We start from the raw sequence: 11,710 nt of genomic DNA, 5'->3' as shown, positions 1-11,710 counted from the left end.
CAGTGGTCTGACCCAGCAGGCCCTGCTTATGTTTTTAGTTCCAACTAGCAGGAGGAGGGGTGGCCTGGCCAGTGGGGGTGGGGGTGGCCTGTGCTAGAAGTACCCCTCCCCCTGCTGGCCTGGCCACAATCCCAAACAAGCCAAGTTGCATCGGGGAGCCTAGGCTGTGAACCCTCCTGCCTGGCCCTGCCACAGCACCCCCTTAACTGCCTGCTCTGCAGCCTTTCAGAGAGCCTTTGTGTCTGTCTCCAAGGCATGTTTCTTCACCTGCTCTGAAGTGCATTTGTGCCCAATTGTTTGAAATTCACCAGAGCTACCTGGTTGGCATAATTGGAAGGGATCCAAAGGATCATCTAGTCCCACCCCCTAAACTCCTTCTAAGACTGTTTCCAGAGCCTTGATCATCTTGGTTGCCCTTCTGTGCGCAGTCGGAAGGGGACCCCCAAGGGTCATGTAGGCCAATCTGGAGAAGCCCTGCCAGAGGACAGCACCATCTCTGCAGAAGGTGCCTGAATTTTTATGCAGCGATGATTCTCCTGACCCCGCCTGTTACACAATCAAGCCAGCTTCCGGCTTCGAAGTGGATTGGTGTCTTTTGTGTACCAAGGGTGCGACTCCGGCCTGGTTGTCCTTAGGGGAAAGACTGCAGCCCTTTGCCCCAAAGAACAGCCCCTCCCAGCTGGGCTCGCATCCTCCCTCCCGGAACAGTGGGGGGACTTTTCTCCCAAGTCACGCGGGAGGCGCTGAGCTCTGCTCGCTGCCTCTGCTCCTTCCGCGGGGCGGAGAACGCAAGCGGAAAAGCCGCCGACCAACCGCACCCTGCCGGGGGTTGGGCTACATGTCCTCCGGGTCCCCTTCCAGCCTTGTACTTCGGTGAGGCGCCCCCTCCCGGCCAGAAGGAGGCGCAGCTGTGGGGCGGAGGGACGAGCCTAAGCACCGCCCCCTCATGCTCGCGTCACGTGACGGCGACCCTCCGGCTGCCCCTGCGCCACTTCCGGCGGCGCCGCCTTTGCTTCCGAATCTTCGCCCTTCGCGGCCTTTTTGCCCGTGAAGGGTCCCGCTTCTCTTCCTGCTGGTGCAGCCGGGACTCGCCTCTGGGGGCGAGGAAAACAACAAGGCAGTTTAACCCGGAAGTCAGATGGAGGCGTCTCCTCTTCCTCTTTCTATCTCTGGGGGCCACGGCGTGTCCGCTTCTTTTTCCGGGGCGTATCTCGGGAGCCGGATGCTGAGGCGGGAGCGCCGCGGAGGTGCCTTCCCTCCTCCTCTCTGTGGCAGGAAGGAGGCCAGGGAGGCGCCCGGCGGGAAGAGCGAAGAGCGACGGCGTCCCGGGGGCGAGGCGCGTTCTCTTGACGAGAAGCTCCCAGCCAATCGCCTTTCGAAGAGGCGGCGCTGCTCCGCAAGGTCGAATCAGCGGCTGCGGCGCTTTCCTCGCCACCAGCCAATGAGAGGAAATGGAACGCCTCCTGGGGGCGTGGCCGTGGGCGGTGGCGCGCCCGTTGCCAAGGCGACCGCTTGAAGGAGGCGCTCGAGGCGGGCAGGTGAGCCGAAAGGCGGGGATGGTCCCGTGACGTCATCCTCCCTCGCTCTCCCCCTCCCCAACGGAGCGGCTCGCCTGCGGAACTCGCGGCCTCGGGACGCGGCGCCGAAGGGCGGGCCAGGCCGCAGAGGGAGCCTCCACGCCCGGCGGCAGTCTGTCTGCGCGGAAGGGGGAGTGAAGCGCAGCAGGCGGGACTCGGCTCTCCGTCCCCGTCTGATCCTGCAAGAGCCTGGCTGGGGAGCGCGTGACCCCCATGGCTCCCCCCGCCAGGCCCCTCTGCCCCTGCGGCCGTGGGGTAGGGGGTGTTTCCCGCTGCCCCCCGCCTCTGACCTCGAGCGCCCTCTTCCACTCCCTCTCCCCCCAGGGATCTCCCGGGGCTCATGGCCCACCGGCGCCTGGCGGAGGCGCTGCAGGTCTCGCGGGACTTGGTGGTGAGCGGGTGCGGCAAGGACGGGGTGTGGCCGGCCGACGGGGACTCCTGCTGCCCCAGCAGCCTGGCCTGCCTGCGGCAAGTGCCCCTTGGCAAGGATGCACATGGAATCTACAGCCTCTGCTTTGCCCCCGGTGGGGGGCAGCTGGCAGCCGGCTTTGGCAACGGCTCTGTGCAGGTGAGCGGGGACAGGGGGCAGCTCCCAAGTGGGTCCTGCAGACCTCGGCCAAAGGGCTTGCAGGGTGGAAGATGCGGAAGGGGTTGGCCTGAGGGGCTCTTGCTGGCGGATTGAGGGTGAGGGGACCTCTGGGTGTCCCAAGGGGGCAATTGAGCCGCCCTGGGCTCTCCCCGCCTTAGTCCAGTGGGTGGAGAGACAGCAGAAACTCCTGCCCCCCTCTCTGCATGGGGCCCCATCTACCCTGCCTTCCTCTCCTTCCCCCAGCTGGTGGATGCCTCCAGGGGCTTGCCCGGCCCCTCCTTGTTCCCGGGGCACCGCACACGGCAAGCGGTCACTGCTCTGAAGTTCCACCGGGCGAAGCCAGGCCTGTTGCTGGCTGCCGGGGCGGATGGCACCATCTCCATCTACGACCTGCTCTCACACTACCCTCTGGCTTCCTGGACAGGTATGGTGGGGTGGGGTGGGAAGGGAGTCCAGCCCTCAGGCACTGGGCCTAGGCTGGGGGACCCCTGCTGCTGCTCTGGACCTCCCCTCTCCTTCTGCTCCCCAGAGACAGAGAACGAGATCAACGCCATGGACTTCTGCCGGGACGGAAGCTCCTTTGCCACAGCAGGCAAAGATCGCCATATCCGACTCTATGACAGCCACACCAACCAGGTGAGCCTGCAGTGCTGGTGGCCTGAGATCTGGAGATCTGCACCCTCTGGGTCCGTGGGATGCTCTTCGTCCGCCTGCCTCTAACGCTTCTCTCCCACTCTGCAGCTCTTTCACATCATGCATGCCCCAGATTTCATGGCCGGGGATGAGTTCACACCCCTCAGCGGACACTCGCGGCGGATCTTTGCCTTGCGCTTCCACCCCACAGAGCTGCATCTCTTTCTGACGGGTGGCTGGGATAATTCTGTCAAGGTCAGTCCTCGGGAAGGCAATCTGTGTGCACGCGCACTTCCTGACCTTCTCTTGCTGATTTTCTGCACCTGTGGGGGGCAGTGGGGACCGGCCTCTGCCTCCTGCATACAGGGGGATACACAGTTCACCCTTTTGCTCTTCCCTGTGCCAGGTGTGGGACAAGCGGGTGTCCAAAGGTGCAAGGAGTGTGATCAACGGGCCTCACATCTGTGGCCCCGGGATTGATGTGAAGGTGAGGAGTTGGAAGGAGGGGAGCTGGGTTTCCCCCTCTGCGGCACAGCGGTTCAGAAGAGCCTCACTGGCTCATCACTTTTATCTGGTGGGGTTCTTATCGTCTAGATTTTTATTTATTTACTTATTGGACTTTTTGTCCAGGTTTCTCTCTCAAAAAAGCCCCGGCTGGCAGAACAGAAAAACTACAACAGAAAAAAATTAAAATATGTTTAAACAATCACACACTTTCACTGCTAAATAATATCAATGTTGCCAGAAATGATGGAGTTCAGGCATCAAGCGTCTGGGTGAACTGAGATGCTTTAACATCCTACCTAAATGTCCATAAGGAGGGAAACAGGTGCACCTCACCAAGGATGGGGGCATTTCACAAGCAAGAAGCCGCTCTGGTCGGCACCAGTCGGGTACCCCGCCCCCCGCCTGCAGTCCCACCATCAGGACCTCCTCCTGCCAAGTGCAAGGTCTGAGGTGGTCCCTCTTGGAAGGGGGCATCCCTGAGGTCCTTCGACCCCAAGCCACTTAGGTTTTTGCATGGTAGTTCTTGGTTCTTTTAGGATTGGTGACCAAGGGCTCCATTCGTTGAGCTGGTGGCCCCCTTCTGCACTCTGTGCAGCTTCCACACACCTTCAAGGGTGGCCCCACATGGAGCATATTGCAGTAGTCCAAGCGGGAGTTCCCTGCAACTATTGCAGTTGAGGAAAAGCTGTGGCTGGCGGAGTCTTAGCCAGGTCCAAGCACTCCTCCACAGAGGCTGGTTGGCCTTCCAATGACTGGCATCATGATTAACTTTATTAACATGTATTTATATAGCACCATCAATGCACATGGCTTTGCACATTTAAAACAACAAATTGAACCCTCAAGAGTGCAATCTAAGAACTGCAGTCTAAGAATTGCGAGAAGGGCTGCTCAGCGACTGATCTCCTCATGTTGCTATGTCTGGCGGAGGAGGGTTTCCTGCTTGTGGGTTTCCCTGTGGGGCATTTGGCTGGCCGCTGCCAGAAGAGGGACTGGCGGGCTCACTGGCCTGACCGACCAGGCTCTGCTTCTGCTCTTAGTCCCACCAAGAGGGAGGAGGGATGGCAGGGACAGGGGGGCGGCAGCCTGTGCCGTTGGCCACTGTGAGAAAGGGGTGCTGGGCTTGCTGGGTCCCTTTTGGCCTGATCTGACAGGCTCTTCTCTTCCCAGAGAGAGGAGGCCACCAGAGAGGGCTTGGGCTAATGCCTTGGGGGTGTGCCAGCCAGGAAGCCCAGGAGGGAGACTCAGCGGAGTTGACGTGTGTCCTTCTCTATTCCTCACGTAGGGAGACCAGGTCCTGACGGGCTCGTGGGTGCCCCGCAATGCCCTCCAGCTCTGGGACCTGCGCCTGTCTCGCCTGTGGCAAACCCTGCCCTTCCCCTGCAGCCCCACGCAGGGCGAGTTCCTCTACTCGGCCCAGTTTTGCATGGGGGACGTGGTGCTGGCTGGCGGCAGCGGGACCAGTGGGGCAAGCGCCATCCACACGGGCACAGGCCAGGTAAGAGGACCAGCAGCTCAGGATCCTGCGTCTGCTGAGTCACGTTGCCTCCTCTGCTGGCAGCCCCACTCCCAGGGCTGAAAATGGAGATGGGGGTGAGGGGTGGAGTCCACCTGCATCCTTCCCCACACAAGGCACATGCCCTGAACCATCGCTTCTCTCCTGGGCTGCTTCTGCCCCTGCTGGAGCGCCCCCTGCTGGACGGGTCCTGTACTGCCTACTGCTCCTTGCTGACCCCCCTCTTCCTCTCTCCCTCTTCCTGGCAGGTGGTCGGGGAGATTCTGCTGCCCAACAAGCCCGTCCATGTGGTGGCCTCCGCCCCCGGAAGCCAGGCTGTGGCTGTGGCTGGGGCAGGGGGCAACCTTCACTTGGCAGAGCTGCACTGAGCCCTGGAAGGAAGAGGCAGAGCATCCTGCAGATGCCCAGCCCTGGAGTTCAGGGGCAGGGAAGCCGTCAGCCCCACGCTGCCACGGCCAGGGCGGCAGAGCCAAGCTGCTGCCTCTTGCCACAGGGGTGATGTGGGTGGGTGCCACCCCCTTTCCCCTCCTTGCCCTGCCCTCCCTACCTCAGTTTCCCTTGTGTGTTCTGCCTGAGGAGGGGGCGATGCCTGGAGCAGAGGCTCTTCCCTCCTTCGGATCTGTGCAATAAAAGCTTCTTGCATCTGGAGAAGCGGCTGGCAGGATTTGTTTCATGGGTGGGTCAAGTGGACGGGACCCACAGCAAGGCTGGAGCAGGAGTCTGGGTGGGGCACTTGCCTCAGCCAGCAGGGAGGGGTTGGCTAGCTGCAGGTTGGCTCAGCTTTTTGAGGACCCTGAAGCGCACGTGGGGAAGTATGTACGGCAGAATCCTGGCAAGACCTGAACCCCCCCTGCTCAAACCACCACCAGGTCATTTGTCATAGAGCCAGCTGCTTTGACCAGCGCCTGGAAGCGGCTACTGCCTCTGCACTTCTGAGTTCACAAGGCCTTGTTTTGTGGCAGATGAAAAAACTCCTGAGTCTGCCATCTTTCTGTCCCTGGCTCTGCAGTGGCCCAGCAGCCCTCCTCACTGACGGGGCTCCGTGAGCCCCCCTAGCCCAGGGAAGACAGCCACACGGTGCTGCCTCTCAGGTCAGAGGCATCTGGGGGGCCTGTGCAGGCAGGGGCGGCTCCATCAGGCAGTGGGGCGATGGGCGAAAAGCGCCTGCCGGCATCTAGTTAGTGGCAAAAAACTGCCTCTCTGCTTGCTAAGTCTCTTTGGAGTCGGGGGGGGGGCAGGGGTCCTTCTCCCACCAACCACAAAGCTCCCTGGATATGTCCTCCTGGCACCACCTTTTGGGCGGTGCCCCCCCAACCCAGAAGGCAAACACCTATGCAAAGGGATTTGGATGGGTGTTCATTTCCTGGGCTTTTTTTTGGGGGGGGGTCCCCACTTGGGCATTCCAGCAAAGAGGGAATGCACCTTTTCCTGCTTCCAAAAGGGGGGAGGCAGTGGGAGCTCCCCTAGCCCAACTTGTTTGGACACTTCCCCATTGTTGGAGCCATTGAAGCATTATGGGGTGGTGGCTCTGCTGTCAGGAGCAGGATCTGGGACTCCAAGGCAGGAGGTGAGCTGCTGGGGAGGGTCTTTGAGTCCCAGCTAGGAAGGAGGGGGGCAGAGGAAGGGGTCCCTTGGCGCTGCTGTGGCCAGGCTTTCCGGGTGCCCCTCAGGCAGGGTCTCCTGCAAATGGTTCTGGGAAGCAGTCCTGGCCAGGCTCACCTGCCCTGTGGTGGAGAAATGGCCGCTGCCCAGCCAGATTCGTGCATATTGATTTATTTTTAACATTTGGATCTTGCCTCGCAGTCCCAGGGAACTCTCAACCCAACTCACAGAGCAACTTCAAACTCAGGTCCTGCCAGGCCACCAAACTGTTCCTTGCCCTGTGTGCCAGTCAGATGCCGTCCAGTATTGGGGGGAGCTTCAGGGCAGGCCACTCTTGTGGGTGGGGGCTGGCATTGGCACTGTGAGTTCTACACAGCAGCTGGGTCCCCCGAAGCCTCTTCCCTCTCCTACCGCTCTTAGATCCGGTGCTGCAGCTGGGCCTGGCGGGCTTCCTGGTGCCAAAGGCTGCCCACTTCTGGACTACTGCTGAAGTCTAGGCCAGTGCTTTGGCTGGGCCTGCCCTCCTCAGTCCTTGCCCACAATCCTTCACGCCTGCAATGTCCATGTGGAGTCGTCTCTTAAGAATTCCCTGCCAGATTTGTTTTCAGAGGCTTGTTCCTTTTGCGATTCAGGGAGGGTCTCTGGGAAGCAGTGCAGGGAGAGGGATGCCCGCATCCTGCCCACTGCACCCAGGAGGCCCCCCCCCCCCAGCTGTGAATGCAGCAGCCTTCTGTGGTGGTGCTTTTGTGCTGGAGCTTGCTGGTGCCACTGGGAAGGAGACCTGCGCTCCAGAGGAGTAGGAGGCAGCTCTGCCACAGCAGCTTGATCCATGAGGGCTCAGTGCAGAACTGGGACGGCCCTGTTCTGCTCCAAAGGCGTTTCCCAAGTATGGAAGATGTAGGTCCATGGTAAGAAGTCCCACTTCTGTGACTGGCGTAAGGGAAGGGGCTCCTTTCATAGCCTGGCCCGGCCGGTCACCCAGCTGGTACGTGAGGGTGCTGGGTGGGCGCCCTCAGTCCAAGAGGGTCCATGAAGTCACAATAGACCAAGGGCAGTGGCAGGAGCCTGGCCTTGACTCCGGCGCATCATGGAGCAGCCCTGCTGTCACCTGCGGACGGCAGCAGCCAGGGCCCTTGGGGGGGTCCTTGGGGCACAAGGTGGGGGGCCCCCTCTGCAGCAGGTGCCTCCAAGCACACCATTTGCAAGCAGCCTGAAAAAGGCAGAGAGATGTCAGGACCTGGGCTGCGTACTACAACAACTTTATTATTTTTACCCTGCCACCCCCCCCCCATGGTGCTGAAAGAGGGCTGGTGTGTGCATGCACTGGGGCTGCATCAAGGGATGGGAGTTTTGGACCACGTGCTTTGGCCATATGGTCGACACCCCGTCTTGGGACGCTGGGAAAAGCTTGTGCCTTTTTCTCCTGCCTGAGGCCCTTGACTGTCATGCACTGGCTGGACGTAAAGGTTAAACATGGGCTCCAGTATGTTCAGAGAAGCTGAGGCTGAAGGGGGAAGCAGGTGGGCAATGAATATCAGGAGCTGCTTAAAATATCAGTCATTTTGGTTTCAGTCAGCTGCTGCAACTGGAAATATTCTGCATTCCCCATTTCTAAATAGAAGAGCCTTCTGCTAATTTCTTTGGCTAGACTCCTTGACGGAAGGAGGGAAGGTGGACTGGCTCTGCTCAGATGCTGGTTTTAACCTTTAAAGCCCTATACGGCCTAGGACCCTCGTACCTATGGGCCCGCCTCTCCTGGTATGTCCCATGGAGGACCTTACGGTCTTCAAACAAAAACATCTTGGAGGTCCCGGGCCACAGGGAGGTTAGGCTGGCCTCAACCAGAGACAGGGCCTTTTCGGCCGTGGCCCCAATCTGGTGGAACACTCTGTCACAAGAGACTAGGGCCCTGCAGGACTTGACATCTTTCCACAGGGCCTGCAAGACAGAGCTGTTCCACCAGGCCTTTGGCCAGGACACACCTGACCCCCCTCCTCTGGAACTCTAGCCCAATGGTTGCCATTAATCTGATTTGAATTGATTTTATAATGAAATGATTTTAGAATGTTGTATCATTTTTACTGTTGTTAGCCGCTCTGAGCCCGGCTTCGGCTGGGGAGGGTGGGATATAAATAAATTATTATTATTATTATTATTATTATTATTATTATTATTATTATTACCCTGCTCTGACGTGGCATGGCTCCTTTGGCTGGTCTTTGCCCACAGGTGCCCCAATGTCTTCAGTCCAGGGAAGGCCTAGCACACTGGGCCTAGAGACTGTCCTAAAGCGATACCTTTATGGTCGACCGTCCACCTGGCTCAGGTGGGCACCTGCATGCTGAGGGCTCTGCTTCCTCCCACCACTGGAGGTCCTTCTGGAAGGAGTGGAGATCCCAGCCGGGGCTTCAGCTGAATGCCTTCGGTCTCCTCGGCTGGACTCGGTGGGCTGCTTCCCTGTAATGGGCCAAAGTGGCAGCATTGGCATGAAGAGCCCCCTGAGTAAGGAAGACTGGAACCCAAAGCAAGCAAGGGCCACTTGAACACTGTCCTCTGGCCCTCCCTGCCCTGGAGGCTGAGGCATGTCTGAGCCAGCCCCCAACCCGCCCCCCCCTGCCAGCAATACCTCGCTGGGTGATGCTGCGCTTGGCTCTCCTGGGACTTTCCAAGCCCAGAAATGCAGTCCCTTCCAGCAGTGGGGGGCGTGGCGTTGGCGATTCTGGTGGCAGCAACATTGGGCTGGGCGCTCTGCTGTCACACTCGCTGAGCAGTTTCCCTTTGGGGTGTGAGAGTGAGAGAGACCCAAGGGGTTAACCTCAGCCTGCCCACTTCCCAGCACTTCTAGCCACACAGCAACTCAGCTTTCCCCCAGCCAGGCAGCCACTCCCACATTGCCTCGTTAGGGAGACACCCCCCCCCCAGGTGATGGTGAGCAGAGCAGGACTTGGGTCTGGGCCCAATCCACCTACTCCGCAGAAGCCTCTTGCCCTCTTGAAAACCTGGTGGTCACTATCCTGCAAAGAAGCAACCAGGGCTGTTACAAAGGGAGGAGGGGTGAGTCTGGGTTCTTTCTAGGCCTGTGACTGTGCCAAGGAGGGATGGAATCCCGCAGAAGAGGCTGCTGAACCTGAGCTGGCTGTGTCTCACCTGCAGAGCTGCCCTTGGTCTCTGGAGTGCTCTTCTCTCCAGCACCTGACAGCCTGGAGGGGAGGAAGGGTAGATGGCACTTCAGTCTTTGCTTCTCCAGGCACCTTCCCCATCCTCTGGCTTCTTGCGGACGGCTGGTCCTGTGGCCCTGGTCAGCCTCGCTCCTCCCTGCCCCTCTCCTCCCTCCACTGGCCTTGTGTCCCTGGCCTTGCACCCATTCATCTGCCCCCCTTGCTCCCTTGCACAGGCACCCCCACTACACATCCTGCTCATTCCTTGGCACCACTAACGTCTCCACTTTCCCCCGAACACTCCCCATTCTGTTGCCTCACAGCTCACCTCCGCTTCACTGACAGCTTCTGCAAAACCACCCGGTACGTTTTTGCAAAGTGCACCATGATGGCATCCGGGCTGGACTCAAACTCCTGGAAAACTAGAGCAAAGCAGGTGTGCTGGTCACAAGGCGGTTCCAACAAGGCCTGGCTGCCACCAATCACGGTGATGTTGCTCACCTGGCTAGGATTGCAGTCCTATAGAAACCCATGGAGAAGGTCAGCCTCACAAAGCCCTCGCTCTGGACACAGTCCTGGGAGCAGGAGCAGCACCAGCCACCGGAGAACCCCTTCCACAACCCTCACGGTGGCCTCTGGGTTGCACAGGGAGGCAGAGGCTGCTTGGTCCTCCACTGCCTCCCTCCAGTGGAGCTTTCACAGCGGATCCATGGGGCTAGGCATCGAGGGGGCCCATCCTGACTCTCAGCTGCTACTGAGGTGGCCAGAGGGACTCGGGTTCTGTGGTTGCCCCGTCTGGCTCTTGGGGCAGGAGGCAGAGTCCTGGCCGTCTAACCCCAAACCAGCTACAGGGGCTTTCCTTCCCCTGGAGATGGAGACGGGGTGGGGGCCATCAGATGCTGCTGCCCTGCAGCCCCACCATCCTCTGGCCCAGAGGATGGGAGCTGTGAGCCCAACAACGTCTAAGGCATTTCTAAGTCGTTTGACTTTTAAAAGTCCCTCAATCACATGAAAAAATACAAGATGAAGATAATAAAGCAGAACCACAACGTCATACCAACCAGTGAAACATGACTATAAAAGCAGAGAGAAGCTGGACTGCAGGAACAACAGGGTCAAATCTGACGGGTCAGGGAGAGGCGGGACACACAAGACCCCTGAAGCGATGGGTTGTTTCATGCCTGGTGGAGGGGGCGGGCATTGCCTCTGTAGCTCTGGGCCTGCACCAGAAGGTCTTCCTCCCCAAAGTGCACAAAGCGGAAGGGCACCCCTCCCCCCTTACCTTTGTTCAGGTAGACAATGTCCTCCTGCTCAAGGTTTTTTGAAAGCTCAGAGCTGTAGTAGTTGAGAGTGTGACCTACACAAAGAGGAACACGAGGCAGTTTGGGCTGCTTCTCCAAGGACTGCTCAAGAGACTGCTGGTTTGCAAGCGGAGAGATCTACAAGCCCAAACCCGCACCATTTCAAATGCAAAGGCTTATTCATCCTTGTGCGGCTCATTCACAGATTAAGGCAATAAACTTTGGGAAAGGGGTCTCAGAAAGAGGGGAGGCCATGTCAGGAGGCCTGAGGCTCCCGGTGGCCCTGATTCTGCTCCCCCCCCATGGGGGTGAAGGCAAGAGCCCACCCACTGCCTGTCTCCTGGGCTCCTTCTTACTGGCTGGGCTGTCACCCCCAGGGATGCATCACCACAGATCCTGCAGGGAGCCCAGCACACTGCATTGTGCTCCCTTTCTTCAGCCACAAAATAATGTCAAATAGTGAAGGTTTATGGGACACTTGGGCATCCAGCTGCATTGGCAGAAGTGCTAACTCAGAGTAGGCCTATTTCCCTGTAGGGGAGAGGAGCATTGCTCACCTGTGAATCGGGCGGCTGCATGACTTATTTCTACCTGGGGGTGATGGAGGTATCCCAAGGCCTGGGATATAAAAACGTGGATGTCATCATGGTGGTTCCTCATCTGCAGAGACAGAAAAGGCCGGCATGGATTGCGGAGGCTGCTTTGATTCCTCCTCGATTTTGAGTCTGTTCCTACAGGCAGGTTAACCTGCCCTCTGATCCACAGGCAAAGGGGGATATATACATTTAATAAAGAATGGTTATTGACAAGCCTTTGCTGCTCCTTAA

General features: G+C 59.0%; 2 protein-coding genes across 7 annotated transcripts in view; one reads left to right on the top strand and one right to left on the bottom strand.

The window, feature by feature from the left end:
- Positions 1-1,117: 1,117 nt before the first annotated feature.
- Positions 1,118-6,438, top strand: LOC309378056 (THO complex subunit 6 homolog). Of its 4 annotated transcripts, none has more exons than XM_081925841.1 (8): positions 1,130-1,538; positions 1,902-2,145; positions 2,410-2,590; positions 2,696-2,802; positions 2,908-3,054; positions 3,206-3,286; positions 4,592-4,703; positions 5,071-6,438. In XM_081925841.1, exons 2-8 carry the CDS (start codon positions 1,918-1,920, stop codon positions 5,319-5,321), a joined length of 1,107 nt encoding a protein of 368 aa, XP_081781967.1. In that variant the 5' UTR covers positions 1,130-1,538; positions 1,902-1,917; the 3' UTR covers positions 5,322-6,438. The 4 variants fall into 4 exon arrangements, with proteins under 4 accessions (XP_081781970.1, XP_081781969.1, XP_081781967.1 ...); XM_081925842.1 differs by having other exon boundaries at positions 1,139-1,538; positions 4,592-4,804; positions 5,071-5,322; XM_081925844.1 differs by lacking the exon at positions 2,908-3,054 and having other exon boundaries at positions 1,118-1,538.
- A 141-nt stretch (positions 6,439-6,579) lies between these two features.
- The window catches only part of LOC309378055 (maestro heat-like repeat family member 5), a 50,234-nt gene continuing 45,103 nt past the window's right edge, over positions 6,580-11,710 (bottom strand). For 2 of the 3 annotated variants that reach the window (XM_081925839.1, XM_081925838.1), the window contains exons 28-34: positions 11,441-11,543; positions 10,865-10,939; positions 9,911-10,004; positions 9,572-9,624; positions 9,051-9,200; positions 8,722-8,881; positions 6,580-7,634 (exon numbers count right to left, since the gene is read on the bottom strand). In XM_081925839.1, the coding sequence (XP_081781965.1) occupies positions 8,724-8,881; positions 9,051-9,200; positions 9,572-9,624; positions 9,911-10,004; positions 10,865-10,939; positions 11,441-11,543 (633 nt within the window). In that variant the 3' untranslated portion in view covers positions 6,580-7,634; positions 8,722-8,723. The remainder of the gene's footprint in view (positions 7,635-8,721; positions 8,882-9,050; positions 9,201-9,571; positions 9,625-9,910; positions 10,005-10,864; positions 10,940-11,440; positions 11,544-11,710) is intronic. The other variant, XM_081925840.1, reaches the window with a different exon arrangement.

This window comes from Podarcis melisellensis (genome assembly GCF_964234715.1).
Source record: "Podarcis melisellensis genome assembly, chromosome: 9".
In the NCBI taxonomy this organism is placed as follows: Eukaryota; Metazoa; Chordata; class Lepidosauria; order Squamata; family Lacertidae; genus Podarcis; species Podarcis melisellensis.
The sequence above is the reverse complement of the archived record's forward strand: the minus strand, read 5'-3'. Positions and strand labels throughout refer to the sequence as shown.

Bases quoted from the DNA above. Each gene is read 5' to 3' on its own strand.
- LOC309378056 (XM_081925841.1), top strand. From the start codon at position 1,918: ATGGCCCACCGGCGCCTGGCGGAGGCGCTGCAGGTCTCGCGGGACTTG. The intron at 3,287-4,591 runs GTGAGGAGTTGG...TTCCTCACGTAG, and splicing joins GCCCCGGGATTGATGTGAAG to GGAGACCAGGTCCTGACGGG. The intron at 4,704-5,070 runs GCGAGTTCCTCT...TCTTCCTGGCAG, and splicing joins CCCCTGCAGCCCCACGCAGG to GTGGTCGGGGAGATTCTGCT.